At 44.1% G+C, this 24,716-nt stretch overlaps 1 protein-coding gene across 2 annotated transcripts; it reads left to right on the forward strand.

Moving 5' to 3' along the window:
* The first annotated feature begins 514 nt into the window (after positions 1–514).
* Positions 515–24,161, forward strand: LOC118123546 (ubiquitin carboxyl-terminal hydrolase 22). 2 transcript variants are annotated; one of them, XM_035181007.2, is made up of 14 exons: positions 515–1,018; positions 1,962–1,994; positions 11,813–11,945; positions 14,262–14,375; positions 14,479–14,580; positions 15,802–15,968; positions 17,561–17,720; positions 18,274–18,379; positions 19,385–19,543; positions 20,636–20,762; positions 21,612–21,703; positions 22,263–22,325; positions 22,770–22,919; positions 23,002–24,161. In XM_035181007.2, exons 1-14 carry the CDS (start codon positions 899–901, stop codon positions 23,042–23,044), a joined length of 1,569 nt encoding a protein of 522 aa, XP_035036898.1. In that variant the 5' UTR covers positions 515–898; the 3' UTR covers positions 23,045–24,161. The 2 variants fall into 2 exon arrangements, with proteins under 2 accessions (XP_035036898.1, XP_035036899.1); XM_035181008.2 differs by lacking the exon at positions 1,962–1,994.
* The last annotated feature ends 555 nt before the right edge of the window (positions 24,162–24,716 follow it).

Raw genomic sequence — 24,716 nt, forward strand, 5'->3', positions numbered from 1 at the left:
TTTCAACTCTGACTAATTACACCTTCAAACAAGTACAGGAGGTTTTTGTTTTTTTGGAGATCTTCAAATCAAAATATTGACTTGATACATTTTATATATCACATATCCATCATTAAACTGTGGTAAGTAAATGTTGGTGGTGTGTGTTATACGTGGATGTGTTTTGCACGAAAATAAGACAATTTAAAAATAAAATAGCAACAAAAACAACAATATATGATGTAATATAACGTCTATAAGCATTTGTTTCCTGTCGGTTTAACGGTTAATTCGCCTATTTGAGAAAAAGCTTCGCACCATTCACAATAACACTGATGCACATTTTGGGATGGGTGATGTACTCCGGCGTAGCGTGGAAGGGCGGTGTTGATGGCTGCACAAAAATCATCGATGCGTGCCGCGGTTGAAATCCAACAATCCACCCGCGCGGGACACGCCAAGAAGACACCACCGAGGGCACCCGACGTGCTCCAAACCCAACGTGGTGACGTCAGCTCTTTGTGCTGGCAAATCACGGCGCACGCTGGGCGGGCTTTGTGAAGCTGGAGTTGAGTGTTAGCAGGCTAACTGGAGAAAGGAAGCTAACTAACCGTGCAGAGTGGAAGTGGAAGCTAACGTGAAAGGAGAAGGCAACTGTCAAAACAGCAAAAGGGAACATATACATTTAAGTGAGGCGGTGTTCCCGTTAGACGGCCACGCCAACATACTTGTCGCCAAGTTAAGCAGGGGACCGTGTTTGCCAGATGCCCGGGGAGCATTTTTGGATACTACAACCGATTGTCCCATTTCCAAACGGAAACCATTTCTGGACAGACAGTTCGTGCTAGCTAGCTACGTGAAGCATCCCGGAGACGGTCCATTGTCACCTAAACATCTCAAACTGAATGTTTTGTCTGTCATGAGTCCGGCCGGGTGCTCCCATGTGAACGGGTATAAGGTGGATAATTGGAAACAAAATCTTCGGGTCATATACCAATGCTTTGTTTGGAGTGGTACTGCTGAGACCAGGAGACGCAAGGTAAAAAAAAAAACCCCACAAAAAAAATACACACAGCAACGTTAGCATCAGGAACACACGTGAAGTCATTTTTTAACGTGGCACACACACACACACACACAGAACCGGCGTCCCACACGGAGCACCATCACAGAGCTGGGGCTGGAGCCAGACCGCCGTGTAGCTGACACTACTCATGCAGCAGCAGCGGTGCTAGCACCAGGGGGGTTAGCCGGCTAGGTTATCACCGGTGTGTTAGCTAGCAAGAGTCTTCCTGTGTGGTGGGGGAGCACATTTGTAGATTTGACCGCAGCCCTGAAATGTGTGTGTGAGTGTGTGTGTGTGTAGTCGCTAAAGTGATAATCATCCGGACTTTATTTTGTCGTGAGTCCATCGGGTGTTGTTAGCAGAGCGGGCTGTGCGGTTGATGCTGTGTTAGTTAGCCGGATTGCTAAAGTTGGGTTTGGGGGAGAGTTGTGATCGTAGGGCTAACATTACCACAACCAAGTGGACCCATTGTGTCTCTCTCTCCACACACACGTACAAACAGACACACACTCTGGGTCTTCAGATTAGCGGTTCACTGCTGAGAACCCCCAGGGTCAGTGTGTTTTTTTTCTGCACTGGTCATTCACTCAGGAGTTCGGATGCTGGGACGTCAGCTCATTACTTCCATTGCCAATGTTTCTCCTTAGCTCGTCCCACACCTGCTCGGCCTTCACAGTGTGAGGTCATCACCGGACTGCCTGCACTTCCTCCCCCCCTGTTTGTCAACTTGTTCCCCTGATTTGTCCTGTGCCATGATGTCCGTTCTTTAAAAAAAAAAACAACAAACCAAAACTCAAAGCTTTCTTTTCAATGTGGTTTAGCAACGATTCATTTGTACGCTGCTTGATTGTTGTCATGAGAAATACATGCTTCTCTTATACATTTCATACGTTTTTATGTCGTTGTGCTAAAATAGGTGCGTCAGAGTGATGCAGGATGGACGGAGCTGGTGAGTTGATGATTATTCCCTCCTCATCTTCACTGACATACTGTAGTTCAGATGAGTACGCCGGCTTGCTTCCTCTCCTCTTGCTCACCTACCTGTGTGCCTCGGTGCCTCTTCATTTGATGCACTGAATTCTAGATGTGAACCCGTGTAGCGGAATAATTCCGCCTCATCCTAGGATCTGCTGCACCAGCTAGTACGACTACCTGGTGGGAGGGTGGACTGTGAACAGAACAGCAAAATGGCATAATCCAGTTACAGTAAGGCATGTCACAGCAAATAGCTCGTGCAAAAATGGTCAATGACCCTTTGTTTATACAGTGTTGTAGTGACATGCTTTGGTTTTGGTGCTCGCATTCTCTGTTTTGATGCTTTGCAGCCTTAAGTATGAAAATGTATCAGGCAGCTCCAAAGGGTTATCAGACAGTGGAGAGGGTGACTCTGCAGGATGAACTGTATTCATTTTTGATTGTCTAGTTTCAGCAGGAGGTGATGTAAGCCTGGTCAGGGGAGCTTTCTGTGCGCTCACCTCATTGTGACTCATTGGTCTGCCCAGCCTCCTTTCGTTTGTCGCAAACCTGGTGTATCAGTTAGATTTGGGAGAACCATTCTTCAAATCAGGTTTGAAAACAACCTCACCGACTCTGAGTCATCACTGCCATCCTTGGGGAAAAAACTTTTTAATCTCTCAGCCACATTAAGAGAAACACAGTGACAATATGCGAGGCTCATGGTGAAAGATCTCCTCCCTGCTCTGCTACCATGTCCTCCTGGTTTGAAGCCAGATTGTTGTCGTAGTTCGCAGTCACAGGCTAGTTGGCGTCCAAAGACAATTTTACACGTGAATCTTTCAGTTTGCGCTGTTTATGTGTACAAATCTTTCATGCTCTGTCAGTGTCCCCACCGAGTTCCCCTCACATGCCTCTGTGTCACTGCAGCCTCAGAATCATGAATTAATGTTACATAACTGACAATAGGCCTGGCTAGGTTTTTGTCCCTGAAAGACTGCTGTGTAATACTGCATTGTATTAATAGAGGTGTTGTAAGCGTGCTGTTATTAGCATTAAAAGCTGTGCTGCTTATGTTTTAGCTTTGCACAGGACTTTGTTGAGTAACAGCGGTGTAACATCTGTTAAATTGTGTAGTAGTGGTTCTGCTCTACCCATTCCCCCCAGACATTGATGGTCTAGGTGATTGATGCAGAAACAAAGGAGATAACGTTGGCTTCCTACAGCCTGATTGCCCTCCACGATGTCCATAAGGGAGGATGAATCTTGTGCCTCATCCCTTCTTGGCTGAGCTTCGTTACCCTCCAACTGATCTGATATGCAGAGCAGGTGTAGTGCTGCTCCGGTGGTACACAGTGTCTTCTACATAGAAGGAAGTTGAAGGACATCACCATTCATTGACTGAGGGAAACATGACAAGAATTTTTACATTATATCCAGACTTGGTTTAATCAGCAGTGTCTCTAAACCGGAGTACCTCATTTCCCCCCCATGTATTTACTTCTCTTTTGTCTTCAGCTGCATCCCTGCAAGCTATCACCCTCCCTGCTGCCCACTAAAATAAATTCCCATGTGCAAGAACAACGGTGGAGAATCTACCACCTGTTCTCCGTGCACAACCTTAAAGGCACATGTGTAAAAAAAAAAGATGGCTGAATTAATGCCGTAGTTACGAATTTCCCGAGATGACACTGCAGCCTAGTGTGACTCTGGATCATTTATCTTTAATTTGGAGACCGTAGCGTAGTTATTCTTTTGGCAATGTTGGCCTTGATGAAATGTGGGAGATGACAAGCATAAACAAGTACAGAAGTGTTTTCCCTTTGGTGTTAATGCGATTTTAATTCAGACTAATATCGCTTGCATGTTTCTCCCTTGCACTTTCATGCTTATGCTCGGTTCCTGTCGAGATGTGCTACATGTCAAGGGCTGGCAGTTAGTAGAAAGGTTCTGATTGGCCGTGCCACATAGCCAGAGGACCTTCACACAATATAAATTGTCAGTTTTTGTTATGTCACAAAAATGATTTCCACTTCAGAGGAGGAACTATTGCTCTGATCTGCTTCCCGTTCTAGCCTCCTCTATCTTCCTTTGACTCCTGTCTCTTGGTCTAATATTACTGCGTTGTAGTATTTGGTGAGTTTAGTGAGTGCTTGTTTGATTACTGCACGTGAGGCTTAGTTTGTTGTTGTTTGAACAGATTTCTGACGTTAAATGAGATTCATGCTCCACCTGCTTGCCAATTACCATTTCACCAAAATTGTACCCAAGGACGTCGACACAGCTCGTTGATAGAAACCTGCCCTTGCTTTTAACAGTTGAATTCATTCCTCCTCAGATCCCAACTCTGGTCATATTCATAATTTATATATTGTGAATGGCTGCGATGGTGGAGGGATGGCGTGAATATTCATGACGGCCGTGGTTATGGTTATTTATTGTGTGCGCTGCTCAACTCAGCAGGATGGACTTAAATTTACTATCCGTAAGAGAAGGTTCTGTGTCTAGTAAAACACTGCCACGATGAAGGAATCTGCCGTGCAGTTAAACCAGAGCTATTATGTTTGGCTGAGTGGAAATTGGATGAGATGAAAGGAGGGTGGGTGGGGTTGGCAGAATTTTACAGCCATAACTGCTTTGAAGAATTTGCTGTCACTTTGATTAACGGGGTAAGGGTCGTGATTAGAGAGCTGACTGAACTAGACTTCATTTTTTTTTCATCTTCTAGTTTTGATGAATCATATATGATCAGAGGACCCATAACCCCCCCCTCTCTTTCCCACTAGTTCAAACCCGCTCTCAGCTTGTGATGAGAGAAGATGAGAGTGAAATCGTTTGCCTAGATATTGCTGGGAATTTCTGAGGTAGGAAAAGTAGATATATTTTCAAGGATGACACATGTACTTCCTTCTGTCACTCCTTTCTCCCACTTCACACACAAGCACACACACAATGACCCGAAGCACAGCCCATCCCAGAGAGCGGTTTATTCTTGGGCTGCGAGCAGATCTCTTTGTCAGATCAGTCTCCATCACATCACAGGCCTGCTCCCTGACTCATCAGCATACGTTTGTAGCATCAGGATCTATTCCTCCAGTCTCTTCATAGCCCTCACTTGTTCCTCTTCTGTGCCCACGCTGCTGCTTCTTCCTCCTTTCGCTTGCTTTTGCTTTTTCTATCTGCGAAACCTAGTTAAGCTTACAATTCCTCTTGCTTTCTGATTATCCCATTAAAAATTGTGCCAAAAAACTGCTTTTCCCTTTTAATCATCTTGTAATTCTAATACTGTAGTTAATACAGTTTTTAAAATGACACAAAGTATTCACATTGTTAAACTGTTACACTTAAATGTCATTCCCTCTTCCCCGAAGTTTGCATCTGAAACTCCTTTTGAAATGAATAGCCAAGCCTCTAATCTTTAATTTCCCTTCCTTGTTTTTCCTGTTACCTCGGAGACGAGGTTCGATGATGTCAGATGTTCGTTTCTTCCATGTCAGTCACTGTGGCCGTGGCTCAGTCATTCAGACTAAACAAATGGCGCAAGGTCTGAAACCTCCTCCAAGAGTAGTCTTTGGCTTGCTGCGTCACCTTGTAGCAAATCCCTTTCACGTACTATTTCCTCCCAGTTTCTGACTTCAATGGACTTGCTGTGCGTCTGTGCCTTCCTTGCTGTGTATTTCAGAACAGATATGCTAAAGGAGAGGAAAAGCGGCAGTACAGCATGTTTTGCAGCTCCCTCACACTGATACACAATCTTGAACAGGGATCAATCCTATATCAAATTTATGCAAAAAGGACATCAACTCAATGGTGGATGAAACTGCTCATCTAAACTGTGTCCAGCTCTAATCTCTGCCCCTCCTCTTGATTCTTTGACCATTTCTCCTCTTTGCTGTCCCTCCATCCAGACCCGCTACTTCACATTTGACTGTCTCAAAGCCTGTGGAAAGGCAATGCTGCTACAAAGCATGCTGGTCATGGTCTGAGCCAACCAATGAGGCTGCTGTCCAGCCCTCCCTTAGTATCGCCATCTGGCTAATGAGCTGTCAATCACTCTCCAGGGGCTAACCTAGCCCAAAACCAAGAGGCAATCAATCTCTTCACCCAATTGTTCCCCATTGTGAAAACCTTGAACACAAGTGACAGCTTTTCCTGGGACTTTGGTCTGGTAGTGGTTCTATGTGGAAAAAAACCCAGAAAAGGTGAAGATTGTGGCATTAGACCTTTTGCAGGAATTTGTAGGAATTGCTTATATAGTTGGTGTTCCTGAGGGTAATGTTCAAGACTTTGTGGACCCTTTTGGGTTCCCTAGGGAAAGTAACAAATCAACATTTAAGGGGATTTAAGTCCACTAGGACAAGTCAGAAGCTCAGTGCTGAGGTGACGGTCAGATGCTTCAGCCACAGTCCTTTCTCTGTCTGTGTGTGTTATTTTGTTGAAGCATTGTGATTGTGGGCTTTGTGTGGTATCTGCAAGGTTTGACAAATGATCACTCAGCCTTTGGTAAGCTGGAGGTTGACTGTTTACCATCTTGTGTAAACATACACAATCTATCCGCAGGCTTATTATTCTTGCTGTACATTATCGTCAGTCTTTCTGCGTCACTTTTTTTTACACCCTTGGTCAGTCTGCATTCTGGTGCATTCGATAGATGTTGGCTTGGTGCTCTTGTGTGAGGGGTTTCAGTATTGATTCATCATTCCTTTTTGAGGCAGTACAGCTGGTTTTTAAGCTTTTGTATTGGTGTGGGATGTATTCCACTTCACTCTTTATAAACATGTGTGGCTTAAGCTGCTTTGAGACATACACCGAAGTCTGGACATTTTCTCAAATTATCTTGAGCCCAAGAGAGAATATGCAGGAAAATGTCCAAAACATTCCCATAGAGCAAGTGGGCGTGTTCATAAAATTTCTAAGCCAAAATTAGAAGAATATAAATATATTAGGATGAAAAACAGCTGCTATACACGTAGAAGACACAACGATGATGTCCACTTGGAAAGAAAACAAGATTCAAGAGCTTTTGGTGATGACTCTAATGTTCTAGAAATTGTTCTGTTGTTTTGGACGCGTCTCTGACCTGGACAATCTCTGCTGCATTGTTCATATGTGAAAGGCAATCTGTCTTAAAACAGCTTTAGTTAACCAGTTTACTACCAAATTACTATATCAAACCCGAAACAGCAAACTGTAGCACAAACTGTTTTTTTTTTACTGTACTTACAGAAATGCTTACTGCTGCCTCTTCATTTCCCCCCATACCCTCTGATCTCAACAAACAAGCACAGCGTCCCTCCCCCTAATCGAGTGATCTCAAATCCTATTCACGCATGCACGCCTATGCAGATCCATCACATGTGCCACGAACCCCCTGACAAGAAGCTAGACTCCATAGGCTGGGGCTCAGGGTTTATAATGTCCATACAACATTGTGTGACAGTATGCGGCCAAGTTATAACTCAATTGGACGAGGTGGGAATATATTCTCCCAAAAAGACCACACGTCATATCATTGTCAACAGAGGTTACAATAAGCTAGTGAGTAAGAAAGTGAAAAGAGAATAGAAAAGATTTACATTGCGCTTGTGAGTCTCTAGGGCTGTTTGAAACTGCATATTGCAGGCCAGCCATTGTCATGTGGAGATATTGGGGGGGTGGTGACAACATCATCTGACCAAGGCACTGGCAGGCTGCAGCCCCATGGGGTCAGTCGGCAGCACCGTTCTTCCGCATCATCATCAGTCTCCTCTCTCTGCCTCTCTTGGCTTGTTCCCATTAAATATAGAATCGGAGAGGACCCTGTCTGCGTGTCTCTGAGACGCTCAGAGCAAATGTCTGCGTGTGCACACAGTTTAGTGGAGAGGTTATCTGTGTCTCTATAATGCAGATTTATAGCTTGCAGTATGTATGTCAGCCATTGTTCATTTTGTTGCTGTATGAGCATGTGTGTGCTGAGAATGATGCATGCACAGGCTTATGAGGCAGCATGGTGAGTCACTGCTCTCATATAGCCCATGCTCTCTACTCTGTATTGACTCTCCCTCCCCTCCCCACTCTGTTCTTTGCAGCAGCAGGCGCTTGCTCGGTTATGGCCAGACCTTTGTCCACATCATAATCGTCATTGCCATTCTCTCTCGTCCTCATGTTACAGCTCATCACATCCCTGGTTTGATATATCAATGCATTAACCTAAATGCTCGAGGAGTAATAATGCAGAATGTCAGAGATGCTTAGTGTGAGGCATGGCTTTTGCTTTATTTAGATTTCTATGTATGCAGCTGGATCTTAAACATTGGAGGATTCATAGCTGCTCCCCCTGCGTCGTTGTGAGCTGATGGCCACTCGGAGCCTCAGAGGACCCACAAAGCATGTAATGCTATCTCACGTCCGTGTTAAAGACGTATCGGAGATCCATTCATCCAGCTAATACCTTCCTGCATCTGTTCTCCCATCAATCAACAGCTTTATACATTAGACGGTCATTCCACTGGACATGGAGCCCTGCCTGATGGGCCTCAAAGAGCACATCCCAGATGGGAGATGCAGCCTTGCGCAGCACTAGCATGAGCTTGCTACCTGTCCGACACTTGTTCCAGTCATCTGAGCCAGTGGCTGATCAATAGCTGATCTAATAGAACATTGAAAGCCCTGGGCGCACAGAGATGCAGGACTGCTGACACTGAGGAATAGACATACTGTGAACCGTGGGTGCCGAAGCAGAGATAGACTTTCTACCCGCTAAAGGGGTGTTAAGACGGGGGAGGGTGAGGAGGAGGGCAAGGCGTGGCATTGGCAGGCTTTCTTGTTTTTGACTTGGAGTCCTGGTGCAATGAAGGCGGAGGGCGGGTGGCTTCACTGCTTAGGAAGGATAGGCAACTAAAATGTACATTTAGGATTTCAGATGAACAGTATGTGGTCTGTCTTGTTTTACCATTTGCTTCTGCATGTAGGGTTTCATCTGGACTCTAAGAACACAAATGGTGCTTCACTCTCTCTCCCTTTTTAACTCGTCTGTGCTCCTCTTTTCTCTCTGGATGTCAGGGAAACGAGCTCTGCCTTTTTAAACTTTAAAGAGTCTGCTGTAGATGTCAGTCTCGATCTTGGTTTTAGAGTCAGTCAACGCGTTGTTTCTCCCCCTCTGTCTGTCACTCAGCATTCATTCCTGCTGGCTTGGCCTAACAGTCCAATATGAATATAAACAAAGCTTAGTGTCCACAACCCTGAATATCCCCACTACTGCAATGTCATCACAATCCCACGTCTACTAATGCTTGGTCAAAAACGCAGGCCTGTCTGTGAGTTTTGCAGCCTGTCTGCAGCAGTGGACAGCAGCTTATTTCAAGTGTTTCATGCAACACCCCTCCCTAGTGTAGCACGATGCGAGAAAATGAACGAAAGTGAATATTGAATCACGTCTGTCTCTGTCGCCTGGTCCTTACAAATGATGGTCTGCATGGGACAGTTATTTCAATCGTGTACCCACCAGCAGAAGGAATTGTAACTACAGTTGCTCATCTGTTTATTAAATCATCTATAGAAGGCACAACCTTAAGGGAATTCTAACTAAATATTGCTAAAAGTAAAAAAAGAGGTGGCTAAAAGTTCAGGCATTGGAAAACAATACTGGGTAAAAATGATTTGTTCTTTATTTTGGTGTTTCACATAGCAAGACATATGGTATTATTGCTATTAGAGATTGAGTGATACAAACATAGCTTTATTTTTCTGATACATTAGGATGCATGGCATACAGCCTCGCACTAATTGCCCACCTCCAACCATTTTAGATTATTTATTTGCAAATCCTTCCTTAGCTAGATTTGAATTAGTCCTTGTGGGAAACGCAAGCTGCCAAACAAAGCTTCACAATAAAATTGACCTAAAATGCTGCAGCCTAGTTTAAGGTCGTCTCGCAGCTTAAGTGTGATAAACATTGCTTTATTATTCCACATACGCAGTATCAGTGTTTTGTTGTGTATTCAGGCCATTATTGTGTGTTATGTGTCATCCAGAGAGAAGGAAGTGAAACTGCCTGCCACCAACGCTTTTATGTCTCTTGCACAATGAGCATAAATTTTGTTCAGATGGTGTCAGGTTCTTCTATTGTATCGCTTGTTAGAGGATTGCAATAGCAGACAATGCAGCGCAGGTGCTGTTGAGTTCACGGATTCAAGTTCTGCAGCCTTCGCGTGTAGGAGTGTGTGAATGTGGCTTCCAAGCTGGTCTTACACAGTGTATCAGAAACTGAAAACTGCTAAATCTCTCCAGCCAATAGTCACTTTCTCATTATGCGTCTCTTCACCTTTGCTTCACGCCTCCTTTCCTTCTGTCTTCTCGCTATGAGTGAACATTGCAGCAGGTTTGTGTCCTGAAAGGCTTCGATTGGATCTGTGTCCTCACCCTCTATCCCTTCTGTTCAATTTTTCCCTCCCAAAGCTAAAAACTTCTGCTGCACTTTCACTAATAAGTGTTCACTACTACAAGATTTTACATTGGGAATTGACTTTTCTTAAAATGCATCTTAGATATACAATATGTAAACTGTATTATACAAATTTGAAGATGTTGCAGCTTGTGCCAAAAAAAAGGCTGAACTGTGTTTAAAGGCATTGGAGTTGCATCAGAATTCAGAAAAACATGACGCTGCTGTAAAAAGCCTCAAGAAACACTGCCGGCCCCGCTTGAGTTTGAAAACTCTGCGGCTGCATTGTAGTCTGGATGGACAGAAAAAGATACGTATATGAGAATAATGACGAGGACCCCTGCGTTCACTTCCTGAGTAACTACCATCTCATCGTCGGTCACTATTATTTTTACTTGTTCGTAATATTTTCTGTAACTCTGCAACCAACTACAGAGAAGACCATCCGTTTCCGGTTTATGAATGGTTACGACATGTATGTTTCAGGTGTGTTAGTTTGGGTTGAGATCATAGTTGATGCAGAGCTACAAGGTGGACAGAGATTGTTTTGGTTTAAAAATCTACTAGACTGGATGTAGCCCAATTTTCCTTCATTCAGGGTGTTTTGCCAGTATGGACATGAAATGGGTCTTAAATTGCACCCATGAAGGTTTTAAAGTCTTATGTCATTGAAAACCGCAGAAACGATGTCAATGACAATTTTCACCATGTCCACACTTGTCTATAACACTTTGTTCATTTTATCATTTCCATCCATATCTTGCTAGATTTCCCTGCTGAAATATAAACATTCATGCTAGAATAACCCTTGTCAGTGGCTCCCCTTTCCCACGGATGTAAAATGATTTTGTGCATAAGGTCGGGGACCTGCGCACCTGTGCAGCCCCTGTAGGCCTCACTTTTGCAGATATGCTGAAGATGTCAGGCATTCTAATGTGCAATTTCTCCAATCTCCTCTGAGTGCTGTAGTCAAACCAATCACACCCACCCTTCAGCCGCTGCTGGAGTGTGTGCTTCAGGCAAATCCTGCCTGCCAAGCATTAAATCCCGTCATGCCCTGCATGTGTTGGAGAGCAAAAGATTCGGCGCGGAAATATGTTGTTATTCAGTTCCATCCATTGGATTTGTCAACGGTCCCAGAAATCTTTAGTCTGTCTTCGTATCAGGTCTATTCACGCACTGTGTCCTCCAGAGTGTTTGTGTGACTGACTGGAAGATACAAATCTAACTGAGCTGGCAGGGACTTCCTGTCTGTTTATGCCACTCTACATTACAGCTCCTTCCTGCTGTGGAGGATTTTCTCACTATACTGACTCGTCTCCCTCTTTTGTGTTCTCAATTCCTTGTCCCCACCCCAACCCCTGGTCCTGCCCTCTGATCTTTCCTTACAGGCCAAGTCGTGTATCTGTCACATGTGTGGCGCCCACCTGAACCGACTCCACTCTTGTCTCTACTGTGTCTTTTTCGGCTGTTTTACAAAGAAACACATCCACGAGCACGCAAAGAACAAGAGACACAATCTAGGTAAGCCATGCACCCACTCATTCATTCCTTACACTGTCAGCATAAATCTGGAAGTAATCTAAATAAAGTAATTGCTTTATATTAGTAAGACAATTATGTATCTTTATATTAAAAAAATTCATGAGAGATCCATCAATATATTATCCTGCCTTATGTCCACGGCTTGCTCGCTCGCATCAGTCTTCCCATTCATATGCACCCCTGTGGTCCACTGCAGCATTAGCTATTATCAGTGAAGGATTACAGCATTACTTTGGGCAGCTTCCTCCTCCGAGCAGACAGGGAGCTGAACCTCGCTCTAACCGCAGCACATTACCATTCTGGTGGGAGCTCCTTAGCTAGTCAAATGTCACGGGTTTAAGTTACGACACTCGCCTTCATACAGTAGCGAGGGAGGGGTTGACATCGCTAATCCACATCTGCCAGAGAGCCTAGCTCCAAACTTACATGGCAATTAAGCCAAATGAGGCAACAGCGCTAATGAGCAAGGTTTTTGATATTACTCTGACAAGGACATGCACGTATGGAAACAAGGGCGGAGAGTGGGATGGCTTGGCTTGGCTTGAATTGATTTAATGCATTTCAACAGTTTGGTTACACACGCATACCCCAAGTGCACAGCTACAGTGTTAATTAGCTTTGAGCGTTCCACAGGACCCTCTCTGACATTGGCACTCTGTTCCTCTGCACCTCTTATCAAATTAATCCAAACTCCCCTGAGTGCTAGACGGCTACATCGCAAGCTCTCCTTTTACATCGTTTTCACCTCCATTTCCAGAACATCTCACTCCTCAGGACTCCTTTCATCTCTTCCTCCGATCTCTTTTTACAGCTACCTCATCCTCTGGAACCCCTTTCACATCTTCCTTTGATTTTCCTTGTCCTTGACTTGATTAAGCACATTTTTCCCCCATGTCTTGTTCAATACTCATAGTCTGTGTATCTTCTTCCTCTCACTGCCACTTGTATTGCTTCCATTTTGAGCTGGTCTTCAACAGTGGTGCAAATCCTTATGAACCCAAATGTCAGTAACCAACACCATTGGTTGTTTGAGTATTAGTTTCCCCATGAGCTGTTGCTCTCTCAGAATTGAATTATTGACTTTTCCTTTAGGAGCTTTTTTTCATTCAAAATAGCACTTAGCAACAACTCTAGCGACTGTTCAGACAAACATTAGCTTCTTTCCAAAGTCTCATTCATTATTTTTACGGAAATACAGCTGAAATCACTGTACAGCCATCGTCTTTAACGTATGTAGGTCTGATTCTGTCAGATAAAAAGATTCAGTTATGAAATCAGGATGTAAGCAGTGCAGCAGCATGGAAATGGCTGGGAAGTGACCACTTGTCAACATGTGGTCTTAAAGGTCTGCGTTTCTGTCACCATTTCATAATTGTCACATTGTCTGTCAACAGAAACAGTAACGCATGTAAATCAGGAACAGCTTTATTGGGATTTCAGCTGTATTAATATACTGTATATGTGAGTACGAGAGAGGTAACCGAATATAAAGAGCTGAAACTGACATTAGTCACATTGCCAATATGATGCAATGGCTTCACAAACATGCTAATTTTCCAGCAGGGTTTAGCCATGTTCTGTCAACAGCCGTTCCTTAACATTTTCTAATGACCATAAACGGTCCAGCCACATGTTTTGACCTGGACTCGTTCTCTTTCTACCGGATTGCTGTTGTCAAGAGAGGAGCATCCTGTTCAGTGCATAGTTACCACATGCCGTCATGCTTCACCAGAGAAAAGAAACATGACAAGAAAAAATGATCGTGTTTTTTAAAGTAGATGTCTGTGTTTTTTTTATTTTTGTGTTTTCTTATCCCACGCATGCACACACAAACAGAACGAGCAGGGGGGGAAATGATGGCACTGTGACAACACAACATACACCAGTCAGGTTTTCTACATGATGTGTTAGCTCACTTTCTCAGTGTGGGCAGCACCAAAAACAGAAAAATGTCCGGTTAAGCTAAAAATAGGTTGTCACGGCAACAGAGCTGAAGTATTGTTGCCGTGGAGTTTGAGAATGGAAGGGGGTGGTGCGTTAGTTGAAAGCTCAGGTGGGGGTGGGAGACAGATATACCTATTCCATCACTGCTTCCCTCACATCTCCGATTATTGTTCAGTGCAGGCGATGACATGCAAACGCTGCAGTGAGTGAAAAATGTAGGTGGAGAAAGCACTTGTCTCAGTTGAGGTTGGACAGTAAAATAAAACCCAATGTGTATCACTGTGCTAAAAAAAAAATCAATTTGTAATTATGCCGCAATCTCTGTTTTTCCCTCTCTTTTCCTCCTTACAGCGATAGACTTATTATACGGTGGAATATATTGTTTTGTGTGTCAAGACTACATATACGACAAAGACATGGAGCAGATTGCCAAAGAGGAACAGAGGAAAGCGTGGAAATTGCAAGGTATAGCATTTTTTACTTTCTGTCAGAGAACTCAATGCAGCTTTTGAAACGAGGCCATCTGACTTCTCAGTGTCGTCACATTCATGTCTCTTTGTATCCACAGGCATAGGGGAGAAATACACAACATGGGAGCCGACCAAGAGGGAGCTAGAACTATTACGACACAATCCTAAGCGGAGGAAAATCACTACAAACTGTACCATAGGTGAGCAATTGACTGCACTGTTCAGTCTGCACATCTTAATCAGCCCCGTTTTTCATCCCTTGACAGGTGTGTATGTGTACATGCGCCTATGGCACAAGTGCACTGGGGATCATTCATGCATTTATGTGTGATACCCAGGATCAACAGGACCAGGCAGCCCCCACAGGCAGTGCATTTGGGGGCAGGACACAGTATTTCCTCTCTGATAGATGCACACAACAGCGGGCCTGAATTTGTCTGTGTTTCTCTCCAGAACTTTTTTTCTGTTGTATTTTCTCTGTCGTCTGTTGCTTTGATTCTTTTTTTTTCTTCTGGTATCTCCCGCTCTGATTTTGTGAGTGCAGTTTTTCAGATTTTACTGTTCCCTCTGCCCACTTTCTCCTGCCATCCATCACCCTTTCTATCTTCAAACAGCTTGGTTGGTAGCGATGATTGGGCAGCAGACCGAGGACCAGTCTAAAGTGTTTAAGCTCTCAGAGCGCTTTCCTCCACAACCAAACTCTGCTCAATTGGATTAGATCCCAGACCTTGCTGCGTCTCACCTGTTCTACTGGCCATCACTGAAGGACTCTAGCTCCACTTTCTCACCCTAAATGAATCCATTCACAGCTTTGGCATCTGCCCCAGAACCCACGCAGCTTTGCTGGCAGACCTGACCCGACACCATATTGTTATCTTTCCAGCCACACAACAAAACTTAATCTGAGAATACCAATGGCTTTTTAATTTAATAATTACCCAGGTGTGGCTCTAAATAACAAAAAAAAATTCAAATGAATTAAACTGTAATAGTTATTTTGTGATATTTTCATATTTTTAATGAAATAACTAATGCTAAAAAATGGTGTAAAAATAATGGAAAAGAATTAGACTAAGAAGTGCAGCTGATCCTCACAACTGAGGATGTGTAACTATGTAACATTTGGCATTTTCGTTTGATAAAAACTAGATAAATTATTTGCTGATTGATTTCATGACCATCTATATTGATTATGTGTTATTAGTTATTACCATGTGTTATTGTTTTTGCTACTAATTCAGGAAATCTGTGTAATTGTGTTGGTTTATAACAAGACCACAGCTAATACTCAGTCAGTCCAGAGAGACGGAGCTCAGGTCTTCGGAGGTGATTCAGGTCACTCCCAGCCGTATGACTCACAAGCGCTGTCAGGTCAAGTCACGTTGTTCTCACTCTTCACTCCCTCTCTCCTTGTCCCGCAGGTTTACGAGGGTTAATAAACCTGGGCAACACATGTTTCATGAACTGTATTGTTCAGGCCCTAACACACACGCCGCTGCTGCGAGACTTCTTCCTCTCCGACAGACACAAGTGCGAGATGCAATCAAACTCCTGTCTGGTGTGTGAGATGTCGCAGCTCTTTCAGGAGGTACGATACACAATTTTCATGCCTGAACCTGTTATGTAAGTTTGTTTAAACCCCCCAAAGAAAAGAAATGCATGTGAGTTTGAGACAAAAGCTGAGCCATATTTGAGATTTTTTTTTAATAACCATATAATACAGAATGTTCTCTCGCACCATAACCTACTGCAGAAGGCTGAGTCACTGTTGTGCTCTTTTGTCGAGTCCAAAGAGAGAGGCAGAGAGGAGGGAAAATATCCTGCCTGAAAGGAATGTACAGAGCCGCGTACAAACGAATGAGCTGAATGCTCTAATCTCACTTTTATTGAACCTGATCAGCCGGTGGGAATTATATTGCATAGCCTTTTTTATAACCCTTCAATCCCACCGCTTTGATACAAAAGTTTGGCATTTTACAGCTAAGAAACTCACTGGCCTCGTGCGTTATGTAATGGCTGCCTTGTCTTCTCCCACACCGCCTTGCGTTTTACTTACACCCTCTCACTTCCAAATATATATGAGCCCACAGATGGCAAGTGGTGTAATTATGACTTAAACCATCAACCCCCACTTCCCAACCCGCTCACAGAGCCCAGCCCAAACACAGCTAGCTGCTCAGCTACACACAGGAGATAATCGCTCACCTTCATCGCCCAGGGAGGCGGTCATTGATCGAGTATTAAACAGAAAATTTAGGGTCAGTCATGCAAGAAAGAAATGCTCAATAATTTAAATGCTCAAACACATATGCTGTTCATTTTTAAGTCTTCCCACCTCCTTGCCTTATCCCCAACGCTTTACTTCTGTTACTTATTTCCAACCCACCTCCACGCTGTCATCAAAAGCCGTCTTCTGACTTTGCAGACACTCCTGCACACAGCTCTTTAGTTTTGAAGGTGAGAGGCACCCTCCCTCCTCCCGCTCCATTGTTTCCCCCGCTCGTCTTGTCGCGTCTTTCATTTATCAACCACCTTCAAACGGCCGAATACGAGCGGCGCCTGTAAGATTCAAAAAGAGACGTCAGCGTGGCATGTTTTCCTCTCTCACAGCTCAATCAGACTTCCCTGAGAGCTGTGGAGGATAAAGTGAGGAGTGTGCGACAGCTACGTGTTGAAAAACGAGAGCCCTCTCCGGCATTAATGAGCTCCGGTTTGAACCTCATCGCAGCATTTGCAAACCCACCAACTCTTTGCACTCTGCGCAGCTCTGTTGCTTTCTTACCCACATCTCCTGACCCCGACCTGGACTGTCACTCACTCCAATTCCCATGGCAACGCAAAGGCTCTGCAGTGCTTCACACACACGGATCTTTTTGCACCTCACATCCTCGCTCTCTGAGGATGTGCTGTCATTAGAGCTGGTGCTGTTAGGTGACATGCGGTGAAATTCGTTTTTCGTGTGACAAGGCTTTTAGAAATCAGTAGTCAGCAGTCAGATAATCACCTTGACATACAGGACATTAGCGTTCTGGCTCAGTAATGAATTATAAATGACGCCTTGTGGCTATAATATTGGCAAAGAGATGATACAAAATAATGTGCCCATTAACAAAAGCAGGCTAACCATCTCCCCTCTTCACCCCCCACCACCTTCACCAAACTTTTCTCCCCTGCTCTCAGTTCTACTCGGGCCACCGTTCACCCCACATTCCCTTCCGGCTGCTGCACCTGGTGTGGACTCACGCACGTCATCTCGCAGGCTACGAGCAACAAGACGCCCACGAGTTCCTCATCGCAGCGCTGGACGTTCTACACAGGCACTGCAAAGGGGACACTATCCGTAAGCTTCACTGAAATCTCCGTAACCAATGACCGTAGTTTAAAGGTTTTATGCTATAAAATATTGTAGGCATTTGCATTCTTGAATATTTTTATATCAGGCTAGAATTACAGCTTGTTCAACTCTGCCTGAATTTAAAAAAAGGACGGTTTCAGTTGAGAGACTGAGCAAAGTGTGTCTGCGGCTGTGCCACCCACGGTCTCTGATGCAGCATGTAGAGTTCTGCCTTAGATCCAGAGCACAGTGCCTCACCTCACTGCAGATATACTGAAGGAGACTGACAATGGTGCGCACCAAGGGGACAGCGAGCATGAGAGCGGTGGGATGTCAATATGCCCTCCTGCTGGGCAATGACAGGCTGACTCGCCAAAACTAGACCTGGCTGTAAGCCTTGCTCTGATTGGATATAGAGGACTCAGAGAGTTGTGAAATGGTCGATGCTCCGCGACAGGGGAGTGGGGATGTGAGACAGACTGATTCCTTTAGAGGCGTTAAAGAGGTGGTTGTTGTGGTGTCATGTGTTTATACTTTTTCGGTCCTTTCTTGTCCGCAGGAGACGACAATGGGAAGAAGGCCAACAACCCAAACCACTGTAACTGCATCATTGACCAAATCTTCACTGGTGGCCTGCAATCAGATGTTACTTGTCAAGTTTGCCAGTAAGTTTGTGCACAGTGCATGTTTATGACTGAACACTCCTCTCTACATTTTATCCATTCATCCATCACACATGTATCCACGTTGTCCGCTGTAGTCCCCTCTCACAGCTGGGATGATCGATGTCTACACCACCCGTGGTCCTGAAGTGGGTGAACCACTGGTTGTGTCCCCTCCACTGCTCTTATTTAAAGGTTCAGTCCCTGTGGAGCTGCTGTAAGGGGGGTTGTCTAGACAGCAGCACAACCCAGGCATTGCCTGCCTGCCCCCTAGAGCTGTCCTGTCACATTAGCAGTAGCACGCTGCACTGAACTGCAAATCACCTTGCCCAGGCTACCAGGCAGGCCGAGCCCATGCTCAGTGTGACGTTACCTGCCTCTGCAATGAGAAGAGAGACTGCTGGTGGTGGTGTCTTGTGTTTCATTGTGCCATAAATTGAACCTCATTACACAAATGGTGTTCTGACTGCCTTTTACTAATGGGTTTACAGAAATGGTGCCATATTGGTGCCTTATTACTGCACCAGAACAAATGCATGACCACTTGCCGTAACAACCATCTGCTGGTACTACTGGGTATTACAGCACAATCTGATTAACATTAATGATGTGCAACAGCCCATCCTCTGAATATATATATGTATATTTAATGCTTGTGCTCTACACCGGAAGCCTCCATTCCAGCTGGGCAGCAGTCCATCACAGTCATCGGACTGCAACAACACAAATTCCTTCATTTCTGTAAAGCCAATTTTCTCTGATGTAGCACTTCATTGAATTGCAAATGGACCTGAAAGCACAGTGTGTATATTATGCACATGCACACACTCAATCTGCCTGTTGGCTTAAACAAAAACATGATGAGAATCTACAGAGGCTGTGTGAATTAAAGCTCCTGCGTTACCATCTATGTCATCATCCTTTCATCATGTAATAAGTGACACACAAACCTGCACACAACTACACACTATTAAACCGCATAATTGGACTCCCCTCTCCTTTCTCTAGTGGTGTTTCCACGACGATAGATCCATTCTGGGACATTAGCCTGGACCTGCCGGGCTCATCCACGCCTTTCTGGCCCCTCAGTCCGGGAGGGGATGGCAGCACAGTCAATGGAGAGAGCCACCTTTCAGGGTCCACCACACTCACAGACTGCCTACGCAGGTACACCTTCAGCCGATTGGTTGCCTTTCTTTCTGCCTGTGACGATATCTTTTGCTCTTTTTTTGCTACATCTACTTTCTAAAGCAGCTGAACTGAATTCCCCACTAGCCAGATTTTAAAATATTGAATAGTGCCAAATGAAAGGAGCATCTTGCACAAACCCCATAGGTCAGATGTGTTTGATGTGCAGCACTGCTATGTTTCTCTGTGCTGATGCCCAGTGACGCTAAATGTTAAAATCGTTAAAGGAATCACGTTTGCAACATTTTTGAAAGGAGGTATTTCCGCTCTCTACCTGTTTTCTTTCACTCTTCTTACTTTACTGCCTCCACATCTTCGAATTCATTCGATCAAATGTCTGCACTTGAATTCAAATACATTTCAATCATCCCTCCACTCGTATGAGGGGTCATATTCCGTCTGCTCAGGCACAACAACCCTGTTTTCCCCAGATCTCATCTTCCCCCATCACCTGGTTGTCGGGGCAGGTGTGACCTGACATCTCCTCTACTGCCTCTTCTTTTCTTGTAATTTCTTTATCCTCCTCTCCACTCCACCTAATTCCTTTTCCCCGTGCCCCCTCTCTCTCTCTTCCTCTCACATTTTTTCTCACCCCCTCCTTCTCCTTCTCCCTCTCTATCTCTCTTGCCTCTCTTCCTTGTGACTTCTTTCTTTTTTCTATTTTTTTTTTACTACTGCAGCTCCTTACACACCCCTAGTTGCTGCAGCAAGACTCTTAAAGGCACAGAACCGCTTGATGGTGTTGCCGTGGTGATAGAGGCGTTGACAGTTCTCTGGGTTGGGTGTACTCGCATACAGAGTGGCTGCACCAAAACTCTCCAGGCAGACTTAATAGTCAAGATTCTCTGATATCAGATTAAGTAAAAGCGAGAGATGTGTAACGAGACAAATTTAAGAATATGTGTGAACGAAGGGAAGAAAACACATCGTACAGAAACCACAGCGTCATTTTCTCCCTGCTTTCATTTCCTGCCTCCTTTTTTTAGTCTACACATTCTCTACCCTTACACTGACTCTAATCATCTCTTAAAAAAAAAAATACCAATCCTCTCTCTCTCTTTTTCTCTGCAGATTTACGCGGCCTGAACATCTAGGAAGCAGTGCCAAAATCAAGTGTGGCGGTTGCCATAGTTACCAGGAATCCACCAAACAGCTGACAATGAAGAAGCTCCCCATCGTAGCGTGTTTCCATCTCAAAGTGAGTCAGCCGGTGACAACGTGCTGCCAATTATCACTTGTTACATTATCTGTCACCGTCTGACAATTTGATTATTTGAGGGTACATCGAGCTTTCATGTTTCACACGTCTAATTTGATCTGTCATCAAAATAGCAGCTTCAGTTGCATCTTGTAAATCAGGCTGTGTGTGGGTGTCGTTGAAGATCTCCCCGGTTAAAGCGCTTTATATCAAATTTTCAAACTTTTATCCTATTCATTTTTATCTATACTATCCATATTGCAATATGTAAGAATGTTTATGTCCAGTAATGTGTGCCTGTGTGTATGCAGCTGCACATGTGATGGAGGCAAAAGTTCACATTTTGTAGCCATGAATCTGTCTGGTACATGGCTTGTGCGTAGGTGTGTTCCTAATGTGATTCTGTTGTTGGTGCATTACCTCCTGCCGTGTAGCCTTTTCACACAGTGTCCCAGGACACCCATGATCTTAATGACTCGTCCAGTCCGCCACTGTCCATGTTTTATTTATCGTACAGTGTTGGAGGCCTATAATGTATTTATGATATTCATAGGAGCAGCCTGCAAGAAGATAGTCTTAAATCAATCCAAGCCTGTTATTATCTTGTTATCAAAGCGTACATGTGTGACAGCGAGGGCGGCAAACAAGTGTTTCCATTTTCACCGAGATGTGTTTTATTTTGTGTGTTGTAATGATAATGCCTGTTATTTCTAAATATGTTTCCTCTCCCCATCCCCCCACACCCTCACTCTCTCTCACTTGCCATTTTTCTGCCCCTTCCCCCCCTCTCCTCTCTCCTCTCTCCCCTCTCCTCTCCTCTCATCCTTTCGTCTCTCCGGCCATCTCCAGCGGTTTGAGCACTCTGCTAAACTGCGGAGGAAGATCACTACATACGTTTCCTTCCCTCTAGAGTTGGATATGACGCCTTTCATGGCATCAAGGTGAGACTCCCATTGTGTTTCATCACAACCTCAGATTTTCTGAGCATTTTCCCTAAGCCGCTCCTCTGCCCCTTTACCATTATAATAAAAGTTGCCACAGTTCGACCACCAGCTTTGAAAACACATTTTATTTTTACTTAATATCAAACAGCACCCCCCGGTTTACTTGTTACAATTTTAATATTTATAAATGTACTTATGATATACTATTTATGTATATTACGTCATATATATGTCACAGTTATATATATGCATGTATGCTAAAGCAGCTCTCTATTAATATATATTAGTGTCAGTAGAGCATGCAGCAGCAGCAGCAGCAGCAGCAGTAGTAGCAGCAGCAGCAGCAGTAGTCTTTGCCCCACCCCTGGCTGTAGCATCCATTCACTTCAGTTCAGAGACACAAGGATCATTAGTGGCACAGGCAGGGAAGCTATCTGCCTCCGTAGATTGGATAATCCTGCCACCTAGTGGAATTGTGTGGCAGTGTAGCATGTTTACACACGCATGCATTAATAATGTCTTTGTTTTCTTTCCCCCTCTATCCTGTCACCTGCAGTAAAGAGAGCAGAATGAACGGGCAGTATCAACAGACGGTTGATGTATTAAACAACGACAATAAGTGAGTACCTTGGGAAACCTGATATTACAATGAACTGATTGACTTACACTTATCGTTACACTGCAGCATTGTCATCGCAGGAGACATTTCTACTCCAGCACATGCTAATGACTTGAGGCATCCGTCTGTGACTTCCCCAAATTAAATCAATTTGAAGCCGATTAAAAGCTGTTCAGTTTCTTTCATCCATTGCAGCTACAATAGCTTTAATTTTCCAGGACATTTGCTGGGAATTGGCTGTCTTAATACTATTGACAGGTTCATTGTGGTAAAGACAAAAGGCAAAATGCACAGCGCTCTTTAGCAAGCGACAAATTGTCTACAAGAACAACAGTAAGGGTGTTCAGACAAATTCAAACACCCATGTATGAGAAGGTTAGTTGGGATAGTTAGGACGGGTGATGATTAGCCAGCTCATCAGGGATATTTCTTCTTTTTCTCTAGGTATTCCTTGTTTGCGGTGGTCAACCACCAAGGCACATTAGAGAGTGGCCACTACACCAGCTTCATCCGCCAGCACAAGGACCAGTGGTTCAAATGTGATGATGCCATAATCACCAAGGCCAGCATTAAGGATGTACTCGACAGCGAAGGGTAAGAATGGAAACAGATGTTAGAAACACCGCGAGAAGACAGTGAGTCACCTGACTTAACTGTTTCCGTCTCTTCCTTTCAGGTATCTCTTATTCTACCATAAACAGTTCCTGGAGTACGAGTAGTCTCTGTGACCACTGACCGTGAAGAACCACTGCTTCTGATGAGAGAGAGCCAAGGGGACTGGGGACAGGATGAAACACAAACACACAAACCTACCTGAAACTCTTTTGACTACCAGTCTGCTCCTCCAGCTCTGGAGGACAAAAACAACAACAACAAAAAAGACGTGTGAACTCATGCAACCTTTCAACAGGAAAAAAAAAAAACAAGCACTGAGCTACTTCTTGGCATCTACTTGACAAAATAAAACTGAATGAAGAGGAGAGAAGGAGGAAGAGTTGGGTGTTGTCAGTTCCAGGCTCGGGGAGAGGGGAGAGGCCCCACACCCCTCACGCTCTCTCCACCTTTCCCTTCCTGCTGCAGGGGCAAACTCTGAGTACGACTGACTGTCATGTTGATAGGGCACATCCGGATTTTTCTTACAGTATTCTGACCCCAACCACACACGATACACACACACACACACACGATACACACACAAGCATACACACAACCTCCATTTCTCTCCCATGGTGCTCTCGTTTCAACTGACCAAGCATTTAACTTAGTCAAGATGGAAGACTTGTTGTTGTCATATGCACTTGGGACTGAACGCAAAAAAAAAAAAAAAAGAAAGAATACAAAATAAAATCAATGTATTATGAACTTTGCAAGAACATTTTTAAAGGTATGGTTATGATTCTTATCATTTGTGAATTTAGTTATGAAATACTGTATGAATCTAGTATACATCTATTTTTAAGAGCAAAGAAATCATGGGAGAGCTTGGAGACGCTGCCTCTGCCAGTTGCTGGGGAAGCGCTGCCATGGAAACTAAACAGATTTGGACCTGTGTGTGCTCATGTTCCATTATTTACTGTGTTGATTGTTTTATTTTTAAGTCTGGTTGAGGGCAGGGAATATCTATTTTTTTAGCAACTCATTGAATTTTTTTTGTTTACTGTTATTTTCACTGTCTTATTTTTTTGTTTTTGTTTTTGTTTTTTTATTTTCAGTACGGTCGTATGTCCCTCGCTGTCCTGGTACTGGAAATTCATTTTGGACGTATTATACTTTCATTCTTGTGGAATTGTTGGTATAATGATGGTGATGATTAAATTGGCTCATCTTTGCTGTTAATGAATTGTACGTTGAATGTGAGCTTTGGGTTTCATGCGGCATTCTGAAGAGGAGACATACATGCGACACGTGAACACCTAGACGAGCTCCCTTATTATGCGACAGGGCTGTGGTCTCTCATCCTAAACACCTTTGAATGCTCTGTGCAACAAAAGCCAATTTAACAACACTGCATGCGACCGGGCTTTTCGTGAACATGTGAAGAATTGCCCTCAGTAACGCCTCAAGCATCCAGCTGCCCAATCACGATTTCTTGCTCTGTCGTTTGTGGGTGGGAAGGCGAGTATATGAGATTATATCGGGCGGGGGGGTTAAAAACACATTGCACGTATATGGGCACTGTGGAGCCACAGCCCGGCTCTGAATCCATCAGTGTTAATCTTCTCCATGGCAACTGTGCGGCTGGTGTCGACCGGTGTGGTATGTGGTGTGTCTTGCCTCTGCAGTGCAGTAAACCCAGTGCTCTATTCAATCAGTATGCTGTCAAGTCAGACTTTAGATAATGCACATAAACATCAGGGTGTTGTGGTATGTTTATGTTTGAATATCACTGAT

Source organism: Hippoglossus stenolepis, chromosome 16, assembly GCF_022539355.2.
Source record: "Hippoglossus stenolepis isolate QCI-W04-F060 chromosome 16, HSTE1.2, whole genome shotgun sequence".
Taxonomy (NCBI): domain Eukaryota; kingdom Metazoa; phylum Chordata; class Actinopteri; order Pleuronectiformes; family Pleuronectidae; genus Hippoglossus; species Hippoglossus stenolepis.

Bases quoted from the DNA above. Each gene is read 5' to 3' on its own strand.
- LOC118123546 (XM_035181007.2), top strand. From the start codon at position 899: ATGAGTCCGGCCGGGTGCTCCCATGTGAACGGGTATAAGGTGGATAAT. The intron at 1,995-11,812 runs GTGAGTTGATGA...CTTTCCTTACAG, and splicing joins ATGCAGGATGGACGGAGCTG to GCCAAGTCGTGTATCTGTCA. The intron at 21,704-22,262 runs GTGAGACTCCCA...TGTCACCTGCAG, and splicing joins ACGCCTTTCATGGCATCAAG to TAAAGAGAGCAGAATGAACG.